Source organism: Chiloscyllium punctatum, chromosome 42 (assembly GCF_047496795.1).
Source record: "Chiloscyllium punctatum isolate Juve2018m chromosome 42, sChiPun1.3, whole genome shotgun sequence".
NCBI lineage: Eukaryota > Metazoa > Chordata > Chondrichthyes > Orectolobiformes > Hemiscylliidae > Chiloscyllium > Chiloscyllium punctatum.
Window position 1 is genome coordinate 52,773,554 of NC_092780.1, and position 25,872 is coordinate 52,799,425.

Below are 25,872 nucleotides of genomic sequence, written 5' to 3' on the forward strand. Positions count from 1 at the left end.
AGGGAGTCAAAGGGTGGGTCAGTAAATTTGCAGATGATACGAAGATAGGTGGAGTTGTGGACAGTGAGGAGGGCATTTGTCGTTTGCAAAGGGACTTAGATATGATGCAGAGCTGGGCTGAGGAGTGGCAGATGGAGTTCAACCCTGCCAAGTGTGAGGTTGTCCATTTTGGAAGAACAAATAAGAATGCGGAATACAGGGTTAATGGTAGGGTTCTTGGTCAGGTGGAGGAACAGAGGGATCTTGGGGTCTATGTACATAGATCTTTGAAAGTTGCCACTCAGGTGGATAGAGTTTGTAAGAAGGCCTATGGTATATTATCGTTCATTAGCAGAGGGATTGAATTAAAGAGTCGTGAAGTGATGTTGTGAAAGGGCAATTCAGCCCTTCCTGATGAACAAACACTCGACAGACCAGCTACTAGTATCTGGGAAGGAGCTTCAGTTTCTAAAGAATCAGACCGTTCAAAATAAATAGTTAAAAGTCTGAAGGTGAACTCTAAACCTTTGTTCAAATAAAGTTGTGACCTGGTTCCCTGCCTGTAGACTTGTGCAGTGTAGCCCCTTCCCGAACACACCCCATGGTGCCTGGGGAAGTTAATACTGTGTACATTGGTTAAGGTGTCCACAGGGTCTTTGAGACCCCCCCCCATTCCAGATAACATTTTGGCTGCAGTACAAAGTGACCCTTTACGTCCTTTTAACCTGAACTGCCTTCCTTGCCGGTATCTTGCACGTTCAGCCTGAGCTGGTCTTGAAGGGAGCAGCTGCCCCACGTGAAGGCCAGGGTATAAACTGAACATGAGAAACACTGGCACTGACCACCCATGGAGCCTTAAACTGGGACAGGCAAAGCACGGGCCGGGGGACTACACCGGATCCTCATTTTCCTTTTAACCGGATTGATTAAAGGACGACATAAACCTGTTAAAATGACAAGGGATCCCAATGGCACAAACAGCAGGACACCCTGAAGCAATATCTGTGTGAAATGGCCCAAAGGGGCAGCATGTGCCAGGGAGCCAGCCTGGCGTTGGGGTGAAGGTTCCCTGGTCCAGGAGCTGTGGGGAGAAGCCCATTGGGAAGTGGGGAAAAAAGCTATAAAGCTTATCCCAGTGATTGCTGCTGCCTGCAGCTGGGACAGACTCCCCAGGGGAAGGCAGCATGGGATCCAGGCATTCCCGAAATCAACTCCACTCTAGAACAGAGCAGAATGACAGGCTCAAACTCTTCAACAAAGCAACAAGACTGAAAGTGACAGGAAAGATTGATCCATGTGGAACAGTTCCAGCCACCATTTGGAAATGTTTATTCTAGTGAGGGGAGGGTCACTGGGGACCAGGAGACAGCCTTACTCTACATTGACAGATTGAAACAACATTACAGTCAGCTCCAAGGGACTGTACCGGTCTCCTCCAAGTCTGTAACATGGAGCGATACACATCTGACCCGAACACGGAACAAAGTCCCAGGAACAAATCCAGGCCCCAGGAGAAACCAGTCTCAGCCCAGAACGGGCTAAACGGGCACCTTTGGGGTTCTGGCTCCCCATGGAGATAAGTGAGAGGTTCAACACTGACCCAGCCTCACCTGATCCACCTCTGCCCCACAGACAGGGAGCCCCACCATCTTTCCCCAGGGTGACTATGCCCCCAGCACCCACCCCCTGACCCATGTACCCAGAAGGAAAGACCCATGGCTGTTATTGATGAAAACAAATCTCCAGGCTGTCACACACTGATTGGACACTGAGGGTCACATGCCTCAGGCCATTCAGACCCACCCTGAGAACCAGCAAATCAGGAGGGAGACCCTTGACACCTGGAATTGAGGTCCTCCCTGCCATCGGGCAAGATGAGGCAGACCCCATCGAGACACTAGACAAATGCAGCCAACCAGGCGAACACTCCAGCAGCTTTGCCTGGAGACTCTGTCCAAATTGTCTGTGATTTCAGGGATATGACCCACACCACACTAACCCACAAAGGCAGAAGCTGGGTCCACAGCTTTGTCTCCCATTACCTCAAAGGGGGTGGGGGGGGGGGTGGGGGCAGGGGTCTGTGGACTTATGGGTCATCCACAAATTGATCGCTGTAGGAGCGAGAGACTGGAGGACAACAGCCATCCAGGAAAGTAAGTGTAAGTGTGGTCCAGAATTCCTACCGCTCACCCCTCCAACTGGGAGGAATGGGAGAAGGGGCAAAAATATACCACAAAGCCCCTGATATAGACCTCACCTGCCTCCACCCACCCCCTTCCTCTGGACCTACCCCATGCAGCTGAATTGGAGACTTTGCCCGCGACTGTAGGGCACCCCAAACCAAGTCATGGTCACGAGGAAGTGGACAGCACCCCTCTGTACCCAGGGTCCCCCCTGGAAGGAGCTGTGTGGGTGACAGTCACAGTGACTGTCCCCCCTCCTCCCCCACGTAGTGATTGGGACCAGGTGGATCTGGTGGACTATGAGCTCCTTGATGAGGGATGTTAATCTGGGCCAAATCAGGAAGCCCTGGCAGACCAGGATTTCCCAGGGATTGAGAATCTCCTCAGTTCAGGAACCTGACTCGGAGCTGGCTGGTCACAGCCAGTGTACTCTGTCCAAGTAAATCAAGGGGGACATGGTGACAGGGTCTGGGGGCTCAGGTCCCAGATCAGGATGGATTTGGATCGATTTAAACAGACTTGGGGATTACTGTCCAAGACCTTAAAATAAACCTTCGGTGGAAATATACGGTTAGTTTTGGTTACTTGTGGTTGGTCAAATCAAAAAGGTGGGGGAAATGGCTTTTAACGTTGCAAAAAACGTTCTGGGTTTGAACAAACTTCCCAAATTTGCCGCGGATGTTTAGAAAGATGGAAATAAAGAGAAACTTTCAGGATTAGCAGACAGGCTATTATTTCCAAATTACCAAAATTCAACAATATAGATGTCGAAGCCTTTTTGAATTATTTTGAATAACCGGTGAGGCAGATGACTGGGCCAGAGACTGTGGGGGTAATGGTCATTCCCTCCCCAATGGTAGTTGGTAGGTGGGGCGAGTGAGGTGTTTGCAGTGCTGTCAGGTGGGGGTGTGAAGAGATTGTGAAGATGGTAAACAGGCTCTCGAGTGGCTACAAATGGATTTCAGAAACAGAGAGGCAGCAGGTCAGCAACAAAGGAACCAGGTCAGACATGTATCCGGTTTGAAAGAATTAAACATAACAACGCCCATAGGTAGGGGAGGCATTAAAGATAGAAAAGACACAGGGATCGGAGAGAAATTATTCTGGAATTTAAAAACTTACTTCCAGAGATGGTAAGAACTCTGAGGAACAGAAAATTCAAACATCGGCGCAGTCATTTCTGTGGCCATGGGAGATCCTGCTGTCGAAGACTGGGCCCAGCATGCACAAAGAATGCAATACTTTTTCTGGGCAACTGACACTGGGGCAGGTGAAAAGCAATGAACAATCCTTCAGAATGCTTGCAGACCCACAGCATTTCCAGTCACAAGAGGTTTAAATGTTCCCAGAGGCACCAGATACCAGAACCTTCTGAGAATTGACAGTTGCTTAAGGAATGTTACGACCAGAAAACCATCTCTAGTCCTAAGATGCCATTGGTTTTCTTCAGCTGTTAGAGGCCCAGGGAATCAGTCGAGATCTTTGACGAGGTTGAGACGACTGGCAGAGGCATGTGGTTTTGGGTTAATACTGAAGGAGATGCTGAGAGACCGTTCTGAGGCATGGGAGACAAGGGGGTGGAGCCAGCTTTCCCATTGTTAGTCAGTATTTGGGGATGTGGGATTAGTGACATAACCACACAGAATGATCTACCGGCTGAAGCCCAACTGGACTTCAAACAGCTACTACACCTGGCTTTGTCATTAGAAACTGCAGCAAGTGCATCATGGGAGCTGTCGGGCCATCCCAATGGAAGGGGACACTCACCTGTCTGACTGAGCTTGGGCAGCACCATTTGATTGTAGACAATCAGCCTCAAGCTGGGCATGTCCTGAACAGAGGGCCCGAAGGCCAGCCCTCAGCAGGACCTCAAAAAAAGCCCAGCCTTGGCCAAATGGCTGAAGAGTCCTTCAGGATCTGGCTCAGACAGCCATTGTAGTTACTGCTGGTGTGTGGACTCAAGACAGCAAAGGGTCCCACAAGGTCTGACCTGAGTAACAAACTTGTAGGCTGGTACCCAGGAGAGTGCCCACCTTGCAAAGCCCCCTCCACGTGGGTTGGGACAATCCAATGGCTGAGCAACATCCAAATCAGATGGTATTAAAAACACTGTTTGGGTAAATGGTCTCCCAGTTCCCATGGAAGGGTCCGTTCTGGTATAAAACATCCTGGACACCCTTGCGGTCTCTCCTGACAATATCCAACTGTGGGCACAAAGATCCTGTCCTGGTGAAACAAACAGCTTGTGGGAATGGGGGAAGGAGAAGGGCTATCACAACCAGGATTGAAACCTTTCCGATCCCAGCAAGACCAGATCACTATCGAGGACGGCAGATTACTATGTGGAGCAAGCGGGATTGTCCGAGTAAAGGTCATCACCAGATACTGACCGAACCCCACCAGGACCATCCAGGGGTTTCCGAGATGAAGATACAAACAAGGAATTATGTCTGGTGGCTGGGATTGGATGCTAACACAACTGTATTGGTGGGCAGTGCCCAGAGGGCCAACAAGGACAAAAATTACCACCATCTGAGCTCCCACATTTGTGGGAATGGCTCGGTTACACATCGACCACGCAGGTCCTTCCATGAGCACAATGGGCGTTGACAATGACCAGGAACAAAGTGGTTGGACGCACAAAGTTAGTTCAGCAAACTCAGGGATGATAATGGATTAGCTGTGAGCATCCTTCACAATACACAGTCCAGGAAGCATCAGTCGTAAACAGTGGAGCATCATTGACCTCAGGAAATACTCACTTTCTGTGGGAAAATGGCATAAGGACAGCTCCATGGCAACCATCGTCCAATGGTCTGGTGGAAAGACTGTTCCAATTGTTGAAGGCAGGCTTAAAGCAGCAGCCTACAGCGTCACGTGATACCAAACTGTCCCGGTTCCTGATTGATTCTGGGCCCAGCCCAGACACAACAACAGGATAGTTCCAGCAGAGTTGGTGATGGGGAGCAGACACTGCACCAGGTTAAACCTGATATTTCCCCAAACTGGGGGAGGGTTGTTGGGGTGAAACAGCAGCAGGATCACCAATGCCAGCCACATGCCTCCTCGAAGCGAGGGAGACCATTTCATTGAAGGGATGACATTTGGTGCCAGAACCATGGAAACAGCTCTGTATGGGTACGAGGTGAGGTTGACGTGAGGTCAGGTCCCGTGACTTACAAAGTTTGGGGAAAGTGAGACAGTCCTGAACCAATACGTGGATCACCTGAAAGCTGTTCCCTCACAAACAGGGCAGGAGCTAAACATACTAGGCCCCTGTCAACAACCAGAAGGCCTGTCAGAAACCATGGGCTCTTCCCTCTGGCTGGTGTTGAGGAAACCTCAGGGTCCAAGATGGATGCAGCCTCGATACCATTACCGCTGGAAGGAGGAGGAAACTCTCGAGATGCTCCAGATACAGGGAGAGGAACTACAGTCCGGTACAGGCCGTGTCAGAGTCTGCATCAGAGGGACCGGAGCTGGGGTGGACACGTCACAGGAAAAAGGTACAAGAGGAGCTGACCCACACCCCCTGGCCAGTGGGGAGGGTGGGGGGATGCGTTTGCTACAAGATCCTTGATTGGCCTGGGCTTGAAAATCCCAATCAGGAGGCTCTGGTTAACAATTATAACCAGGAGAAGGAGCACGCGATGTCCACCGACACCCTGGAGTTGTTCAGGGAGAGGTGGGCGCCGCAGGGAGTGGAGTGTATTATTTCCCCGTCCAACTCTATTTTGATTTAGTCCCTACCCTCCCCTTCACTGTTTTGATCACACAGCATTGCCCTGTGGTTTGAAGGGGCAGTGCTTGTCACTGGCCACTCGGGTGTTTTTCCTATCTTCCTGGTGGTGGAAATTGAATAAAGATTCGTACACTTTGTGTCTTTTCACTGTGTCTCACACCTGCACACACACACACACCATGGGTGCAGGGGATTAAAAAAAAATAAACAGGAGATTTCTTCCGGGAAAAAAAAAAGAAATAAAGATTTGTGCACTTTGTGTCTTTCACTGAATAAAAAAAAAACCAGGAGAAGGAGCACGCGGGTGTCCACTGACACCCTGGAGTTGTGACTGGCCACTCGAGTGTTTCCTTCCCTTCTGGAGAGATTGGACCATCTTGTGACCGTGCGAGGACTGTTCCTGTTGCTGCTTGGGGCCTGCCTCCCTGCTGGTGCCTGGGGCTTGCCTTGGGGCCCCTCCCCAGGACTTCCACCACCACTACCACTGCTGCTGTGGCCTGAGGAGAGGCCTGCCTCCACTGCTGCTGCTGCCCGGGGCCTGCCTCCGCCTTTGCTGCCTGGGACTCGCCTTGGGGCCCCTCCCCAGGACCTCCACCACCACCGCTGCTGCTGTTGCCTGAGGCCTACCTCCACCACTGCTGCCTTGGGCTCGGTTTTGGGGCTGCCTGGGACTTTCCTTGGGGACCCTCCCCAACAGGCCTGCCCCCCACTGCTGTGACTGGAGGAACTGCCTGGGACTTGCCGGAGGCCTGCCTTCCACCACTGCTGTTGCCTGAGGCCTGCCTCTACATCTGCTGCCTGGGACTCGATTTTGGGGCTGCCTGGGACTTGCCTTGGGGACCCTCCCCAACAGGTCTGCCCCACACCGCTGCGACCGAGGGCCTACCTGGGACTCGCCTGAGGCCTGCCTCCACCGCTGTTGTCGCCTGAGGCAGGTCTCCACCGTCGCTGCCTGGGACCCTCCCTGCGACCTCCACCACTGCCGCTGCCAGAGTCCCGACTCCACCACCGGCAGCAGAGGATGGCGAGCCCGAAGGTCGCGGGGCCCAGCCGCACCTACGCCGGGGTAGCCGCTGCCTTAGGCTCGGCTGGCCCAGCCCCGGCTGCAAACCACACCCCCTTCAGGCACCTAACAAAACGCCTGGGGGTCAAGGCCTATCCCCACCCGAACATGAGCATCGAGGCCTGCAGCAAGGCCATGGCTAGTGTGGTCGGCCCACTGGCCATAGTCGCTGCGGCCCGGATGTACGGGAAGGCCGTGTTTTTCCTAAAGACCGAGCAGGCGGTCCACCTGGCCGTGGAGAGGGGGCTCGCTGTGGGCGGGACACATTTGCCCGTGGACCCTCTGGAGGTCACGGCCCAGAGGGTCGTGATCTCCAACGTCCCGCCCTTTATTGCCAGCGAGCTCCTTCTCCCCCACCTCACCACCTTGGGGGAGATCCGGTCAGGGATCCAGCCGCTCCTGCTCGGTCTCAAGGACCCCGCCCTCCGGCACATCTACTCCTTCCGACGCCAGGTGTTCATTTGCCTGGCCCGGGAGAAGGTCACGGAGGGCTCGTTTACCCTCCTCCACGAGGGCGCGGCCTACCACGCCTTCTGGACGGCGGACGGCGTGCGGTGCCACCTCTGCCGCGAGGTGGGGCACGTCAGGAGAAACTGCCCCACCCAAAAGGCCGCCCAGCCCTCACCAACGGCTGCCGGTGGTGCCGCCGTGCCCACCCCCCCTCCCCCAAAGTCAACACCACAGGCCCCGGCACCGGAGCCTGAGCCGGAGGCTTCCGATCCTCCAGCCTCCGGTAGGGAGGGGGGTGAGCGTCCAGCCGGCCGGAAGGCGCTCAGGAAGGCGCGACGCGTCAGGCCCGCCCACGGGGAGACCACCCTATCCCCATCCCCGACACCCAGCCCACGACCTGCCCCGCCCCGGCACGACGATGCCCCTGCGGCCGTGCCAGCGTCGCCCCGGCGCGGGAACCCTGACCCCCAAACCCCCGGAACCGTACCCGACCCTGACCCCACGGACCCCACGTCTACCCCCCGCCCCGATGGAGAAACCCCTGGGGCTGCGACGCCTGCCCCAGGCCCTGCAACACCTGGCCCCGGGGACCCCGAGCCTGAGCCCCGCCCTGGCACTAACCTGGGGGGGACCACTGCTGCCCAATCTCCTGCAGCCACCGTGTCTCCGGGCCCCGGAGAGGGAACTGGGCCCCTGCCCCGCCCGCCGTCACCTGATAAACCAGGGGCGGGGCAGGAAGTGACACGGCTGACCCTCCCCACCCTGGCCACGCCCCCTGCCTTCCCCCAGCCAATCGTATTCCGGGAAAGGCTGGGGGGAGGGGCTTCAGGCCCCATGACCACCAAGGCGGGCGGGGAGGGGAAGGCCCATAAATCCCCCCCTGTCTCTCTGGGGAAGAGGGGCTGGCCCTTGGAGGGGAGAGGCAGTCCTGCAGCGCGCCGGCGGCGCTGCCCCTCTCCAGGGGATGGGCCCACAGGACCCTCCAACGATCCCGCACCGCGGCCTGACCTGCCCGACGACGACGACGTCGTCGTCAACAACAACAAGGGCCGCGGTGCGGGCGTCGACAAAGGACCCTTTACCGGGTCGCCGAGCGGCGGAGGGGAGGTAGATGTTATCCCCGCTCCTCCCTCCCAGACTGTTTTTCCGGGAGCCTTGGCCCTGGGGGACGATCTTTTCCTGGGGGATGACCTTTTCCCCGAGGAGCCCGGCGTCCCGGTGTCGGGAGGAGAGCGGGGCCCCGAGCCTCCGCCGCCCGACGACCCGAACTCGGGGCGTTCCGGGACGGGGTGCGCCGAGGAAGGTACCGCCGGTGACCCTGGGGGTGGGGTCGCCGGGGGTTCGAGGCCTGTTGGCGGCGCCGGACCAGCCCCCATCCTCTCGGTGGGGGAGGGGTCGGCGACCGAGGGCGACCTCCCGGAGGAGGGTTCGGGATCGGTGGCGGACACCGGGGACGACGCGGACTCCGTCTGCAGTGACGTTTTTGAGTCCCAGGTGCCCCCCGCCGATCTCCCCCTCATCCCCCTCGAGGAACTCCAGGAATTTGTCGAGGAAACTCGAGGTCGCCGGGATAGAGCCCAACTGGCGCTCGACCGCTGGAGCTCTTTTGAAAAAGTTTATTGGTCGGCCCACACTGCTCGCCAGGCGCCTGGGCTCGACGTCAACGAGCGAAAGCGAGTCAGGAACTTCCTGGGGGCACTCCTGGTGAGGGCGAGGGACTCCTGTGACCCCCCCTCGTCCTCCCAGTAATTGTACTTGTTTTTTAACTGTACTGGTGGTGGTAGCACAATGCTTCCGACATGGAGACTACTATAGCCAGCCTCAACATCAACGGCAGCAGGGAGTCACAGCGCAGATTCCAGACCCTCTCGGTCCTTCGGGACGGGAGGTATGCGGTGTGCTTCCTGCAAGAAACCCACACTACCCCGGGAGACGAAGCCACCTGGCTCCTGGAGTGGCGAGGGGGGGTCTACATGAGTCACCTCACCCGCAGATCTGGCGGGGTGGCTATCCTGTTGGCCCCGCATTTTCAGCCCGAGATCTTGGGGGTCAGGGAGCCGGTGCCAGGCCATTTGCTTCACCTGACGGTTCGGCTGGGGGGCGCGGTGCTTCACTTGGTGAACGTATACGCTCCCCTGGCCGGGCCGAGGCAAGCGAGCTTCTTCGAAGAACTGTCCACTCATCTGGCTTCCATCGACGAGAACCAGTGCGTCGTCCTCGGGGGAGATTTCAACTGCGTCCTCGAGGGCAGGGACCACGGCGGTACCCGCACTGGCTGTGCGTCGGGGAAGAGGTTGGGGGACTTGGTCAAGTCCTTCGACCTGGTGGACGTCTGGCGGACTCTCCATCCCGACTCCATCGCCTTCACCTTCGTGAGGCCTGGGGTCGGAGCGTCCAGAATCGACCGCCTGTACGTTTCGCGGGCGTACGCCTCCTGTTTTCCGAAGGCCTCCACGCGGCAGGTGTCGTGCACGGACCATCACCTGGTGTGGGCGGAACTCCTTCCGTTCGGCGCCAGGCTCGGCTCCGCGTACTGGCACTTTAACAACCTGCTGCTGGAGGACGAGCGGTTCCGGGACTCGTTTCGTCGTTTCTGGGCTGGCTGGAGAAGGAAGCGGGGAAGCTTCCCCTCCCTGAGGCTATGGTGGGACGTGGGCAAGGCTCACGTCCGCGTCTTCTGTCAGGAGTACGCGAGGGGGTCGACCAAGAGGCGGAAATCCAGGATCGTGGAGTTGGAGAGGGAGATGCTCGACCTGGAGTCACGCCTCGGTCAGCCCGACGCGGACCCGGCCCTGCGCGGGGTGTACGAAGAGAAGAAGGCCGCGCTCCGGGACCTGCAGCTCGTCGGGGCTCGGGGCGCGTACGTGAGGTCGCGGATCCAGCTCCTGCAGGACCTGGACCGCGGCTCCCCCTTCTTCTACTCGCTGGAAAAAAGGCGCGGCACCCGTCAGCAGCTCCTTGTGCTGCTGGCCGACGACGGGTCCCTCGTCTCGGATCCGGAGGGCGTCAGGGCCCACGTCCGAAACTATTACACGGCTCTGTTCTCTCCGGATCCGTCCAGCGAGGATGCTTGCAGAGTTCTGTGGGAGGACCTGCCGCAGCTCAGCCCGGAGGACACCGGAAGGCTCGACGCTCCCGTCACTTTAGAGGAGCTGACCGGCGCCCTCGACCGGCTCTCGAGGGGCAAAACCCCGGGGCTGGACGGGCTGACTGTGGAGTTCTTCAGGGCGTTCTGGGACGTCCTGGGGAATGACTACGCACAGGTCCTGGGGCAGTGTCGAAATGCCGGACAGCTGCCCCTTTCTTGACGCAGGGCGGTCATCGTCCTGCTGCCAAAGAAGGGGGACCTTCATTCTTTGAAGAACTGGCGTCCGGTCTCCCTCCTCAGCACGGATTACAAAATCTTCGCCAGGGTGTTGTCTTCTCGCCTGGCTTCCGTGCTGGCCCACATGATTCACCCGGACCAGTCCTACATGGTCCCGGGCCAGAGGATACAAGACAACGTCCACCTGGTCCGGGACCTGATCCATTTCTGTCGACGGGCTGGTCTGCCGAGCGCCTTCCTGTCTCTCGACCAGGAGAAGGCATTCGACAGGGTCGATCACGAGTACCTGCTCGGGACTCTGCGGGCGTTCGGGTTCGGGACGCGGTTCGTCGCCCGGATCCGACTTTGGTACGCCGCCGCAGAGTGTCTGGTTAAAGTTAACGGGTCCCTGACGGCGCCCCTTCGCTTCGGGAGAGGAGTGCGTCAAGGCTGCCCCCTGTCCGGCCAGCTGTATTCCCTGTGCGTGGAGCCTTTCCTGCGCCTCTTGCGGAGGAGGTTGTCGGGGCTCGTTCTGCGCGACGCGGGCACGGCGGTGGTCCTCTCGGCCTACGCTGACGACGTCCTCCTCACTTTCACCGACCCGGCTGACCTGGGGAGGATGCGCGAGTGCCAGGCCGTGTACTCGGCGGCGTCTTCCGCCAGGATCAACTGGGCCAAGTGTTCCGGACTACTGGTCGGTCCGTGGCGGGTGGACTCTCTGCCGGAGGAGTTACGGGGGTTCAGCTGGAGTACCACCCATCTCCTCTACCTGGGGGTCTACCTCAGCCCGGCTGAGGAATCCTGGCCGGCCAACTGTCAGGAGCTGGAGGCCAAAGTCTCGGCTCGCCTAGGCCGCTGGACAGGACTGCTCCGAGTGCTATCTTACAGGAGTCGAGTGCTGGTCATAAACCAGCTGGTGGCCGCCATGCTGTGGTACCGGCTGGTCACTTTGGTCCCTCCTCCTGGCTTTGTCGCTGACATCCAGAGAACGTTGGTCGACTTCTTCTGGGACAAAAAGATGCACTGGGTCGCCGCGCAGGTTCTGAGTCTCCCTATCGAGGAGGGCGGTCAGTCGCTGGTGTGCGTCCGCACCCAGGTCGCGACATTCCGCCTTCAGACCTTGCGGCGATACCTTTACGTCGAGCCTCCTCCTAGGTGGTGCGCCCTGGCGACGGATTTTTTCCGCCAGGTGCGTAACCTCAACTACGACACGCAGCTCTTGTTCGTCGACCGTGACGGTTTGGAGGTCGCCCTCAAGATGCTGCCTGTCTTTTACCAGGACCTGATCACTGTCTGGAACATGGTCGAATCGCGTCGCGCCTACCCTCCGGCTGGAGTAGCGGCTGTCGTCAGGGAGCCGTTGCTCAGGAATCCGCACCTCCGTACTCGCGGGTTCGAGTGGCTGTCGGAGGGGAGGGCCGTGGCGGCGAGGGCGACCAGGGTCGGGGACGTGCTGGGTGCCGGGGGCCTGGGCTGGACGTTGCCGCAGGACATAGCGAGCAGGGCAGCGGTAGACGTCCGGTACGTGGCCACCGCCATCCGACGCCTTAAAACGGCGGTGCTCAGACCCGACGTAGTTCACCGGTTAGAGGACGCTCAGGTGTGCGGTGGGATCCCGTCCGCGCTCACCCCGGCCCAGACGGAATTTCATATTGGCCCCAAGGTCCCGTACTTCCCGCAGGAGCCTGTGCCCCACAACCTGAGCCGCCTCCGGAATTTTAATTTTGTTTCTTTCAAAGATGTGAAAAGAAGGGTTCAGGGACAGGTGGGGCCCGCAGAGAGTGGAGTATTATTTCCCCCTCCAACTCTATTTTGATTTAGTCCCTACCCTCCCCTTCACTGTTTGATCACACAGCGTTGCCCTGTGGTTTGAAGGGCACAGCTTGTCACTGGCCACGCGGGTGTTTCCTTTCTTCTTGGTGGTGGAAACTGAATAAAGATTTGTGCACCTTGTGTCTTTCACTGTAAAAAAGGGAAAAAAATAAACAGGGGGTGTGTCATACATGATGTCACTGAGAGCTGGCTCTGAGGGAGTTGGATCAGTGTCAAGGACTTCCCACATACAAATAAAGGATGACTTGGTGAGGGAACACCATCCTTTGTGGAGTTAGTTCAGCCACGTGTGACATTTTACTTTCCTGACCCCAGGAAAAAACCCTTAATTGATTACTTTCATGAATTCTGCCTGTAATAATAGCACATTTATCTACTAATAGCACTATAGTAGAAGGTTTTTGATGTAAAACCAACAAAATTGATATTTTCAAAAAGGTATAAAGCAGGGAGACTCATTGTCACCTGTTCTTTTCAATCTCTCTTTTGATCTTCTGAAGCACAAGAGAAGAGGGTAATAAAGGGATCTTTCTAAATACCAACGGGGATAACTATCATTGCATCAGTAAGTCATACGTACAAAGGAATGGCATTTCACCTTCAAATAGAGCAGAAAGTCTGAGCGATTTCAGAATTGGACATAACCATCAGGAAAACTAAAGGGTTACATTTTATTTGTAAAAATAAAACAATAATAGGAATAATTGGATTCTGTAATATATTAAAGTTCATCGAGCCTGGAAATGTAGAAAAGTATCTTGGAGCTAAAAAAGATCCATGGCTGAGTTATAGACATGGCCAATGGGGAAGGGCTATTCAAACATTGGGTAAGGAATTTACAAAGATCCTGACTGAAACCGGTGCAGAAAGTAGAGTTATTTCAAACATTTTATTCCCAGATTATACGACTATTTAACACTTAGTAGCTTCACTAAATTATCTTTCCAGATTAGATGGTGATAATTCAGGGTTTGATTAAAGAGAGTTTACATCTGCCAGTCGATTACGGATGGCTTTTTACATGCCCGTAATAGAGGTGGTGGACTCGCGCTAACTAAGTTAGCGATTTTAATTCCAACAGCAGTAATATGAAAGTGTGAGACGTTTACAAGATCCTCTGACAAGATCCCTCACTCCGATGTAATGAATCTGAAATATCGGAAAGAATTAGGGAACTGAGTAGCTCGAGATTCTTCCTGACATCTGGAATCCTCGAATTAGTACCCAGTCAGATGGATCCGGGACTACGCAGCTTACAAATAATTGTGAAGAGATAGAGGAGACCATGAGTAAAGATTATGATAAATGGAGGGGATTAGAGGTTGAGAAGTGGATGGTGTTGCCCAGTCAAGGGGCTGGTGTCCACTACTTTAAAAATGATCACCTAATATTTGGACTAGATCATGGTTATAATCGAAGACATTGAAGGTAATCAATACTTTTCTACTTAAAACCAACTCATATCCCACAAGGTCAACTCTATCCTTGAAGTAATAAGAATTGTAGGTGATGCAGTGTAGCCATGGAAACGGTTCCTCATATTTCGGAATTAGATTCGATCCCCTACAGTGTGGAAACAGGCCCTTCGGCCCCAACCAGTCCACACCGGCCCTCCAAAGAGTAACCCACCCAGACCCATTTCCCTCTGACTAAATGCACACAACGCCATGGGCAACTTATCATGGCCAATTCACCTGGCCTGAACATCTTTGGACTGTGGGACGAATCCGGAGCAAACCCACACAGACACAGGGAGAATGTGCAAACTCTATACAGTCGCCCAAGGCTGGAATCGAACCTGTGATCCTGATGCTGAGGCAGCAGTGCTAACCACTGAGCCATAGTGCTGCCCCTAAATTGTTGCCCCATGAACATGAGGATTAAGAGCCATAACAAAATTGTAGAAGCATTCACTCAATTTACAAAGGAAAATGGTTGGAGAATCTTTATTGAAGCCCATTGAAAAGAGATGGAAGGGACGCTGGGGATTCCTGACCTAATCTAGCATAAGGTTAATGGAGCAGTATTGGTGGGCATCACTATAATGGTTTGAAAATGATTCTTTGCAATTAGTATGGGAAGAGAAGGTAAAGAAGGTTCAACATTGAAAGGAGGACATTTTGCACCTAAAAAGGTGCCAATGTATCCTTTTCTGGCTTCGTGATAGGAGCGAGGGGGTAGATGGTACAAGAAGAACAATGAATTGATGGAGATATTAGGAATTAAACATGACAAGACATTTACCCAAGATATCATTCGTCTTACAACTTCCCTAACAGTTAATTCACATTTTTATGGACTTATATCAGCTCACTAACTTCAATTATAAATTTTAAATTCTCAATTATATTTGTTTTAATACATTTTAATATTTTACATTTAATTGTAGTCATAAAGTATTTTAGAGAGTTGCCTATCTAAAATCTGTGGCAACACGAGATTGGGGTTCGGTCTCACATCGACGAGAGACGACAACAAAACGCTGAACAGACACAACCCAGATAATAGATGGAGAGTGTTCAATGTAACCAAATGCCTGGTCATCTAATTAGTGACGTGCGTGAATGGATGAACGAGATTCCCACTGTCCCTGCCTACTATCGAGCAAAACCACAGACAAGGGAACGGGCTTGGCAGCATTAGTGGGAAAAGAAGAATTCTCACAGAATGTCTGCACTGTTTTAAGATTAAATGCCATTCCTTGAGGTTGCTAAGGAGATTATTCAATTACCTGAATATTGTCTAATACAGATCTTAAAGAACAATTAACTCAGGCAGAAGAATTAATCAGCTAAAGAGGATCCAGAAACAAGAGAGCAGGGTCTGGGGCTCAGAACACTGAATCATTGACTCAAGGAGAAACAACTTCAGGGAAAGGGAGGAAAGCAGATCATGGAAGGAGGTCACAGAGGACTAGTGAGAGAAGGCAGAAAGAGGACACCAATAGTGTTGCCTGGAAACATTTGGCTAAGAAATCCCATTAAAGAGACTCAAATACTGAATAACAATAGGAGATAATGTACCCAGTAATCTCTGGGGCACTGACTGTTCCCCTCTGTCCTCTCCCCAGTGAGGAGCTGGAAAGGGTATACAGTGGGGAATGATCCATTCCCAATCATGAAGCTGAGACATTAGTTCTAGCCACATACCATCAGGGGGAATGTCAAGCTCCTGATGAGCCCCACAGAAGGAAGGGAAATCAAGACAGCGATTGAGGAGATCAATCCGAAACATGTCCCAGGACTCAATGGGATGAACCTTGAGGACATTAACATTCACAGAGTTACTACTCACCTCAAGGTTCTCTCTGGATCAGGAGCAGGACCAGATTCATTGACAAATCAAACTGTTTTAATTACAAAGACTGGATGACTAGGTCAGCCTTAAAGTAATTGATAAGCAGAGACCTATTAATATTGGCCTAATTTTAGGCAAGTCTTTTCCCTAAGGGTTTAAGTGAGGGGACTCAGTTTGAATTTTGGACAGACTGGTTGTAATGTAGCAACACTGGGCTGTAATGGGAATACAGCCTTCTTACAAAATATTATTCAAAAGGAGCCCAGAGCAATAGAAAGGATCTTTCAGTTGTCTTGGAATTGGCTACAGCCTTCAACTCCATCACAAACTGCTGGTGTTAAAAACTTCAGAAGGTTTGTGTCATTTATTCAACTAACTGCTGATTTATATTCTAAATCACACAGCAATTTCCCTCGAACAGGAGAGTAGGCTAAACCCATTTTGGGAATGGCGGGGGATGTGACTGTGGCTTTAGTTGTGGATGGGGTCTCCCCGGAACCCTTGCTTGTATAGTCACCGTTGAGAGAGTGCGTTTGATCTGATTATCTCACGATGTTTGGTTGTACCTCATGGTTCCCCTGGCAATGGCAGTGGGAGAGTGTACCTGTTTAACTCTTATTGCTTGTTTTTAGCTGGTTTTACCGGTCTTTGGATCAGAGTACTGGCTTTAGTTTTGTGGTACAGCCAGTTGGCTTGGTCTGGCTCAATCCACTCTTGACCCGTGTGGACTGTGGGCACTGTCATTGGACGGTGTTATTAAATAAATAATGGGCGATTTAGTCAATCTCCCGAGTTCTAGATGGACAGATACCTGGCCACACCCTGGAAGCTCACTTGTGCTGGGGGATTGTGACAAATATTAACTACACCAGAAAAATGACAACCATCTCAACACTAACTGACTGCTGAAGACCCAGAGATTTGTGTCTGTTGCTGATACCAAGTTGCAAGCCCATCGGGTCAGTGAATAGATCAGAGAGTGACATTAACCTCCAATAAAGGCTCATGATGTGATTGAAGTCTAATGGAGGTATTACTTCCACTGATCACCTGATGGAGCCAGTGAGTAGAGGAAATGGATGATCATTCGTGGGGTGGATCCCAGAACAGCAGCAGGACCCAATGGTATTGGGTTAAAGGGGAATTAAATGGCATTAAAAGACAGTTCAGAAATTGCATGAACATGTCAGTAAATACCGTTAGAAAACATCCTTAGAAGTTTGGATAAGAGCTGAGGATGAATGATGGAAATGTTGGACATTATCCTCCAGAAAAGGTTTGGTGGTCATTGTCAATGTCACGGGTGTGTTTGAGAAGGACGACAGTTCACTGGAGAAGGTGTGCAATGAAAAACGTGCTCAAGCAAACATCTTCCCCCCCGCCCACAGCTGGTTAGTTTTCATTCAGCGAGCAAACTTACATCCAGAACCTCAACCTGAGTAACAAATCTTCTCAAAACTCACCAAACATTAGTACAATTACTGAGATAATTGGTCATTTAGCTGGACTCCTGTTAATTCCATACCCCCAGTAGAGACAGGGGTACCCATTCAGGGGTATGGGTTGACCCTTGGGCAGGTCAACAGGAACCGGGACGGAGAAAAATTGCAAAAACCTGGGCTAATTTAAAATCAACTGCTCTAATGTCAAAAGTGTCATTCTTTCAAACAATGGCCCCCACAAGTGTACCATCTGATTTTAAATATAAGCATCTCAAAACATCCAAAAACTTGGTCAAAGTATTAGTAATTTTACAAAAGGAGATCCATCATCTTCCCATGATACAACCAATGGGATCATCTGCACAAGGAACAGGGATGGTAGCCTTGGGATGCTGAGACTGAGTGACATATTCCCATTGTAATCATTAACCAGGAGAACCTGGAATCTCCCACCAACAGAGTGGGCCTAGCCTCCTCCCATTTCCGAATGGAAAGGAATTTGTCAAACTCCATTTAAAGGGCAAAGAACAGCTGGGTGGCATTAGAGTTCATCTACAAGGGAGTTATGGGACCGTGAACACCCATCAGTTCCCTAATATCCTCCAAAGGGGATATTCCATCTCTGTCCAGTCTGGGAAAGACTGACTCCATTCTCTCAAAGTCACTACCAGTCTGATCATGAATTGTGGAGAGCAGTTAATGATGTTCTGAAAAAACATGAAACAACATGAACTAATTAAAAAAGGTCATCATGGCAAGTACATAATTAGATAGGCAGACTTCATTCCTCAAATACATGACTAGATGTGATCACGGAACTGATTTGAGCTGAGACTCCCAGGACAAACAGAATCCTGAGGGAGAGGGGAAAGTGTTGCCTTATTTTTGTGGTCAAAAGGAGATCAATTAGTTCCGGCTTGTAGGTGGGTTACTGATGGGTGGTGGAGGACACAATGTCCAACATGACCCATGGAGGGCAATTACTGAAACTGCATTTAATAAACTTGGATATTCATGACCTTCAGCTTCCAACTGAGCCAAGACCACAAAGTCGAGCTGTCACAATCTTCATTTGTGTGGGTTATTATCCCAAGTTCATTGTTCACATCGAATTAATTGGTGCAGAGGTGATCAAGGGATTAAGCTCAGATGTGCATTTGTCAAATCATTTCAATTAAAATGGGACTCATCAGGAGAGTCATAACCAGAGTGGACTAGTTCAACCTCCATGTCTCCGTGTTCACACTGAATTAAGGAGCTTCACTGTAGATTGTACTATTTTAAATGGAGCCAACATTATGGAGCTGAGCGTTTGGGTATCGATAGCTTTAACTAAACACTGGCTTCAAGCAGAAAGCCAGTCCTAGTTCTGCTTTGTCTCAGTGAGACAGTGTGCCTCAATATAATTAACAGACACCTGGAGTAGTGGGGATCCATGATGAAGGCAGGGGCGATCATTGAAGGGTTAACTGCTCAAATCAGAGCAAAACTCTAGGAGGAGATAGAACACCCTGGAGGTTTCAGGCTTGCTCTCACCACCTCTTTAGTATCCCTTCTTCAGTCTCCTGCAGGTCTTGGGTGACTGGATCATGGGACAGTGGTTCACTCACCACATTATGCAGTTACAGTTCTGTTGTTTATTAAAGTCAGTGAAGCTGTTTAATTCCGCACACAAAGGACTTATCAGTCTCCATATTCACAGGGACAGCAAGTGAAGAGGGAATATCATGCAAATTCCCTACACTTCAGGGAGGCAAGCAACATGGAGAGATCAGCCAGAGGGTTGGAATTCTGCATCATCCAGCTCCCTATCCCAGTCACCGTACTCCCCACTGTTTAATCCAGCTCCCTATCCCAGTCACCGTACTCCCTGCTGTTTAATCCAGCTCCCTGTCCCAGTTACTCCACCCCCTGCTTTTCCAGCATCACTAATCTAGACTCTGTTCCAGTGAAGGAGCCTCTGATCAATTCCTTCTGGAGCCTGGAGCCAGGCTGGTCATGGTTTCCACCCCCACCCTCTCCCTCTCAGATGGTGCACACTCCAGAAATCAGTTTAGTGCTGATTGTCAATTGTGGGTCAGTTTGTGTTTGGTTCCAGTGAGGGACAAGTCGGTGGTAACGACCATTTCTCAGAGATTAGCAGCTCTTCCCTACAATCCTGACTCCATCTTGCAGTACAGTCTTTTACTTTCATAAAGCAATTCCTTTCCTCTCCCAATGGAGAGGACTTTTTTCACTGGGAATTGGAGGATTGATCAGAATGCAGAGGGACAGGAAAGGAGAAACATGATTTGGTGTAGACCCCAGCTGTTGGCCAGGAACAAGCTGCTCCAACACCTTCCACTGGTTTCCCAGACTGAGGAAGGGCCTGAACATTTTCTTTGATGCTCAAACCCACATTGAGAAGGTTTCTCCCCTCACCGTCCCTGGAGCAAACTAGACTTGTATCTGTTAGCAATCCCCCTTCTCTGTATTAATTGTCCTTGTCCCTCACAGCTATAGAGAGGTGTCTATCCACACAGCCTCCCTAACTGAAAATGTACCTCTTGACCCACAGGCTCTTTTAATAAGCTGCTAATCAGCCCCTTAGCTGCTTCAGCTGAGCAATCACTCAGTGAGAGATTGAAAACAAAGTGACCCTGAGGAGATGGAACAGACACAAAGAAACTATTTAAAGAGACAGCCTTGTAAAAATGGAAATTATCGTCTATAGAAAATGACTGAGCTAGGAGATGGCTAAACATACTTGATGTGTATGCATTTATTAATGATCTATATTTTGTTAATATGACAAGAAAATGTTCATTCTAATAATCACGTTTTAACTTTAATAATGCTTTGAAAGCGACAGTGTATGAGCTAAGAGTTTCAATTGCAGAGCTTCGTTTTGAGATGGGACAATCTCATGTGAGGTTCTCAGAACAAGTCACTGGGTGAGGGAGTGAGATGGAGAGAAAGGGAACTAAATTCTGAGAGACAGACAGAGACCGTCTGTCAGTCTGTCTATGTATGGGTTGGATAAAGAGACAGTGAGGGACACACCTAGAGAATGAGAATGAGACTGAGACTGAGAGGGAGTGACCTGGACAGTCAGACTGACAAAGATTTCTTTTCTCTGAGTTCTGGATGGAATGTTTTTCTCTGCTGAGGCCCAGGCAGGAGAGGAGCCTGTGGTGTTGACAATCAGGGACTTCATCCAGATGCACAGGGAGGGCCAGGGGCAGCAGGCTGGGCTGTGGGACACAATGGCCCTCATTGTCTACCCTGCTGCAGCTTCTGGCCAGTCATGTGACTGTCCAGCTGGGCCCGTCTCTCCTTCAGTGTCTGTTGGAGGGGTGTACACTTAGTCAGAAGAAAAAGACTTGACTAGTTTTGTATTCTAAGCTTTTATTCAGAGATGGGATGTGAACATTTGTTGCCTGTCCCGAATTGCCCTGAGCTGAGTTGTTTTATTTCGGAGAACAATTAAGAGTCAGAGTAAATCATCTTGATCTGGAGCCCCGTGTCAGCCAGACTGGCTAAGAATGGGAGATTTCCTTCCCTAAAAGTACATTATGAACCAAGTGGATTTTCACAATTATGGCCACGTAGCCACCATGAGGGAAGTTTTTCATTCTCCATGTTATTGATCACTTGCTGAAATGAACTTTGAACTGATATTCCCGGAATATTAGCCTCATGCTCCTGATTATGGATAGGAACATGACCATGCTTCCCGCTAAAGTCTCCTGATCAGCAATTACACCGAAGGGAAGACTGGCTGGATTTCATAATCACAAAACCTGAGATTTTTACAAAACCGATGGAACCTATTTGGTTTTGTCTTTAAAGGAATTGCTTTGTTTTGTCTACCCTGCCTGCTATGTTCGCTGGAACTGGAAATTCCTCACAACATGATTTATCCTGTTCCATTTGAAACCCAGGATTGAATCTGTTTCCATCAAGTCCTGAGGCAGGAGATTCCCAGATTTACACAACTCTCTGCATCTGAAAACAATTTCCTTTTTTCTCCTCAGCTTTTAAAATCCTTCTCGTGGTGAATGTGTCCTTGAAATAATGTCCATTATGTATCAGTTAAGGTCAATCGTATGTTTCGGAAAGGGCAGTGCTGCCAATGCTGACCCCAGGGCAATATCACGGTGTTCTCCCCTTCCAATCTGAACCATGACAATTCACCCATTCTCATTATAATCTGTCCCTTAACCAATGCCTTATCCACACTCTCACTGCACCTTTTTCGTCAACGGTTTTCAGTTTCTTAATGTGTGTGAATTAAAAGCCCCTCAACAACCAAATGGATTAACCCCAATAGCTCCTCCTCATCTTCTCGATTACTTCACCAAAAGAATCTCATCAAATGAGTCAGAAGAGATTTTCCTTTCATGTATGTTTGCTACTTGTCAAATATTATCTCATGGTTTTTCTGAGCCCCACATTAAATTGTCCCAAGATATAAAATTTAAGAGCTCCCTGCATATATTTTATTGACATTAGACTGACTGTTCTGTAATTAAAGAGTTTAGCCATCTCTACTTTTATAAACAGGACTAACATTTACACCATCCTCTGCTTGTCTGGTAACCCCCTTCCCAAGAAGGATTGAATGTTTCAGACTGACCTTTATGCAATTTCTCCAAATTCCCTCAGCAACCCTCTTACATCCCACCCAGACAGGCTAACTGTTTTAGTTTATTGGGGACAGAAAGCGCTGGATTGGAAGAGGTTAATTGGACTTGGTTGTTTAGTGATTCTGACTGATCTCAGTCTCCATGGATCCTATCTGTGTCACTGCAGGGTTTCTGACTTTTATTAATAAGAGGTTCCTTTTAATGCATTACCCCACAGGATCAGCAGGAACATCACCTTCCAGCAGCAACAGGCCTCTGGACAGAGGGAAAGGAGAGATTGGAATCTGAGAATAGATTGGAATTTATAACAATGGACAAAGGATTAGACTCAGCTCTCTACATGCTTTCTCTCGATCGAACCCCATTAGAATGGTGGGTCAGATACACACTGCAGGTTATTCAAGTCAGTTACTATCCCATCCTGGCTATTCTTGGTGTCCCTGGTAAGTCTCTCTAACTAGTTATTGACTTGATGACCCATATTTAACTGTTCTTGTTCCTGTCCTTGACATTTTGTGAAGTCTGTATCCAGTTGCTTCATTTCCAATGACAAATCCCATTCCCTGTGCCTTGATACAAACCCCTTCCCTGACCAAAGGCTAAGGTTGAAGCAGAATGGTCACAACCTTGGGTTCTCGTGTTCACAAAGCTGATTCCAACCCCCTTCACCTCTCCATCCCAATCCCCCAATAACCACATCTGTTATGTCACCCATCTCCATCTTTTCCTGAGTCTGCTCAATAAATACACACCAAACACTTCCTCAAGTCTGTGAAAAGACAAAAGAGAGGGTAAAGTTTGACTTTGCTCCATTGAATATGACACTGAGGGAAACAAAGAAATAGCAGAGAATTTGAGCATGTCATTCGGATCGGTCTTACTGTTGAGATCGAGAAAATAATTCAAGAACAGTTGAAAAGGGAGGGAGAAAGTTCAAGATGGAAAAGGGAGGGAGAAAGTTTAAACCAGCATGGTCATGAGACAAATGTATGAAGCAAACAACAGAATTAAATGCTGTCAAGTGCCATTTACCTGCCAACCACATTTTAAGATCTTCTAAAAGTGATTAGATTAGATTACTTACAGTGTGGAAACAGGCCCTTCAGCCCAACAAGTCCGCACCAAATCGCCGAAGCGCAACCCATCCAGACCCATTCCCCTACACCTAACACTGCTGGCAATTTAGAATGGCCAATTCACCTAACTTGCACATTTTTGGACTGTGGGTGGAAACCGGAGCACCCGGAGGAAACCTACGCAGACACGGGGAGAATGTGCAAACTCTACACAGTCAGTCGCCTGAGGTGGGAATTGAACCCAGGTCTCTGGCGCTGTGAGGCAGCAGTGCTAACCACTGTGCCACCGTGCTGCCCAATGGTTGCAGAGATTGTTGTACTTCTGTTATCCAATGTCTCATGTTATTTATGTTAGGCCTTCTCTTCACTGCCCATCAATAAACACCATCAGGTGAGAGTTTTGTAAACTATCTGAAGATTCAAATAAGTTGAGAGTCAGCCATGGATCAGCCGAACTGCAAACACAATGGACTCAGGAATTTACTGCAGATGTAAATCGTATGAGTGTTTCAAAGGTAAACCCTCTGGAGCTTGGGTCATTCAAACATTGACATTTGGAAGATCGAGTGTTGTGATGGGACAGACACAGAAATGTGATCCATTCCAAGATTGACACGTTGACAGTTTTTTAGATACATTGACATGTTTGCTGGTCTCTAACCTGTTCTGTCTGTGCTCTTCAATTGCCCCGTTAGGCTTACTCTCACTCTGGTGGCTGGTCTTGGTTTTATTCTGCCGCACTCTTTATTCAGCCGTCTCTCTCTACTCTAATCTCATTGGTGTTCTCAGGCCAGCTCTGTTGCTGCTCTTTACCCCCATTCATCTCTTTACTGCAGCTGGAATGAAAATATCAGCTTCGTGGTGACTTTTATCCAATATTCTATAACATCCTCATGTTTCATTCTGTCCCTAATTATAACTTGCATTTTATCATTGCTTTCTTTGAATGTTAATCTGTCTCAAGCAGATAATCCTGTGGCAGGTACAATCATTTCAATACATCACCAGGCAGAGTAACAGAGATTTAAAAAAGACAGTAAATCATGAGCCAAATCAATATCTTTGATCCAAACTGATGAATAGCCCTTGTTTAATTCCCTTTGTTACAGTTAACATAGTGACGATTGTGATACTGTCTCAGGGTAAGTGCAGTCTCTCAATGTGTTCCATACAACCTGTGGCCATGGCAGCAGCTGATCTCCTGGTTATCATCCTTGATCTGATATTGAGGCACATTCCAATTGTTTATGAGGAGCAGTTTGTTTTCCTGGAGTCCATCCCAGTGTGTAATATCCACGCCATCCTGCTTTATGCAACCACTGACTGTTCCGTCTGGTTCACCGTCACTTTCACCTTTTGTGGCCATTAGTTGCCAGAAGCTGAAAAGCAAATATTGCCCCAAGAAAACTGCAGCCGTGGTTCTGGGAGCAGTGACTGTGCTGAGTCGATTAAAGAATATTTCACCGGGATACTCCTTGCGAACTCCGGCGCGCAGATCTAAATTTCCTATTTTCGACAATCGTTCTGCACTCTTTAAACATAATGGTATCCTTTTAAAGAATTACCAATAACTGTTTTATCTGATCTCTCAGGTTTGAAGCTCCTCTGATCCTCAAAGCCAGCTTACTGGATAAAGCTTACTGACAAACCTATCCCAACAGGCACTGGATCAGAGGTCAGATCAGTTTTCCTTTGTGTGAATCCAAGGAAACTGATGGACCAGATGGAATACCAGGCTGTCCTCTCAGAGCATGTGCAGATCAACTGGCAGAGGTCTTCTCAGACATCTCCAACCTCTCCCTGCAGCAGGCCACTCTCCCTGCCTGTTCCAAGAGGGACAACATCATCCCTGTGCCTAAGAAGGCTCATGCAGCCTGTCTCAATGACTACCGCCCAGTGGCCCTAACTTCGGTGATCATGAAGTGCTTTGAAAGGCTGGTCATGGCATTAATCAACCCAGCCTCCCCACTACTCTTGACCCACTCTAATTTGCCTGTCAGACCAACAGATCCATGTCAGATGCCGTATCACTGTCCCTTCATTCCTCCCCAGAACATCTTGACACCAAGAACAGCCAAGTAAGAATCCTACTGATTGCCTACAGTTCAGCCTTCAACACTATGATCCCCTCGAGACTGATTACTAAACTTAGTGATCTCGGACTAAGCCCCACTCTCTGCAACTGGATCCTCAGTTTCCTGACCCACAGGCCACAATCCGTGAAGATTGGGGACAATATTTCATCCTCACTAACACTCAACACTGGAGCCCCCCCCGGGGTGTGTACTCAGCCCTCTACTGTACTCACTGTATACCCATGACTGCGTTACCAAATACCAGACTAATGCCATTTACAAGTTCGCTGATGACACCACCGTAGTCGGTCGAATCTCAGATGGTGATGAAACAGACGACAGACGGGAGGTGGAAGACCTAGTAACATGGTGTACTGAGAACAACCTAGCTCTCCAGACGGTCAAAACCAAGGAACTCATTACTGACTTTCAGCAGGATGTTCCTCATGCCCCCCTACACATTAACAGCACAGAGGTGGAGCGAGTGGAGAGTGTCAAGCTCCTGGGAGTGGTCATCCACAACAAGCTTTCTTGGACTCTCCATGTGGATGCACTGGTTACAAAGGCCCAACAATGTCTCTTCTTCCTCAGGCAGCTGAGGAAATTTGGCATGACGGCAAATACCTTTGTCAACTTTTATAGGTGCGCCATCGAGAGCATTCTGTCTGGATGTATCACTACCTGGTATGGCAACTGTACTATTCAAGATTGGAGATGGTTACAGAGAGTGGTGAACTCGACCCAGACAATCACAAAGGCCAACCTCCCATCTAGAGAATCCGTCTACCAGGCCCGCTGTC

General features: G+C 50.4%; 1 protein-coding gene across 1 annotated transcript in view; it reads left to right on the forward strand.

Annotated features, from left to right (window-relative positions):
• LOC140465563 (uncharacterized) overlaps positions 1 to 24,651 on the forward strand; it is a 360,733-nt gene extending 336,082 nt beyond the window's left edge. The window contains exon 4 of the mRNA XM_072561104.1: positions 24,590 to 24,651. Within this exon, the coding sequence (XP_072417205.1) occupies positions 24,590 to 24,641 (52 nt within the window). The 3' untranslated portion in view covers positions 24,642 to 24,651. The remainder of the gene's footprint in view (positions 1 to 24,589) is intronic.
• The last annotated feature ends 1,221 nt before the right edge of the window (positions 24,652 to 25,872 follow it).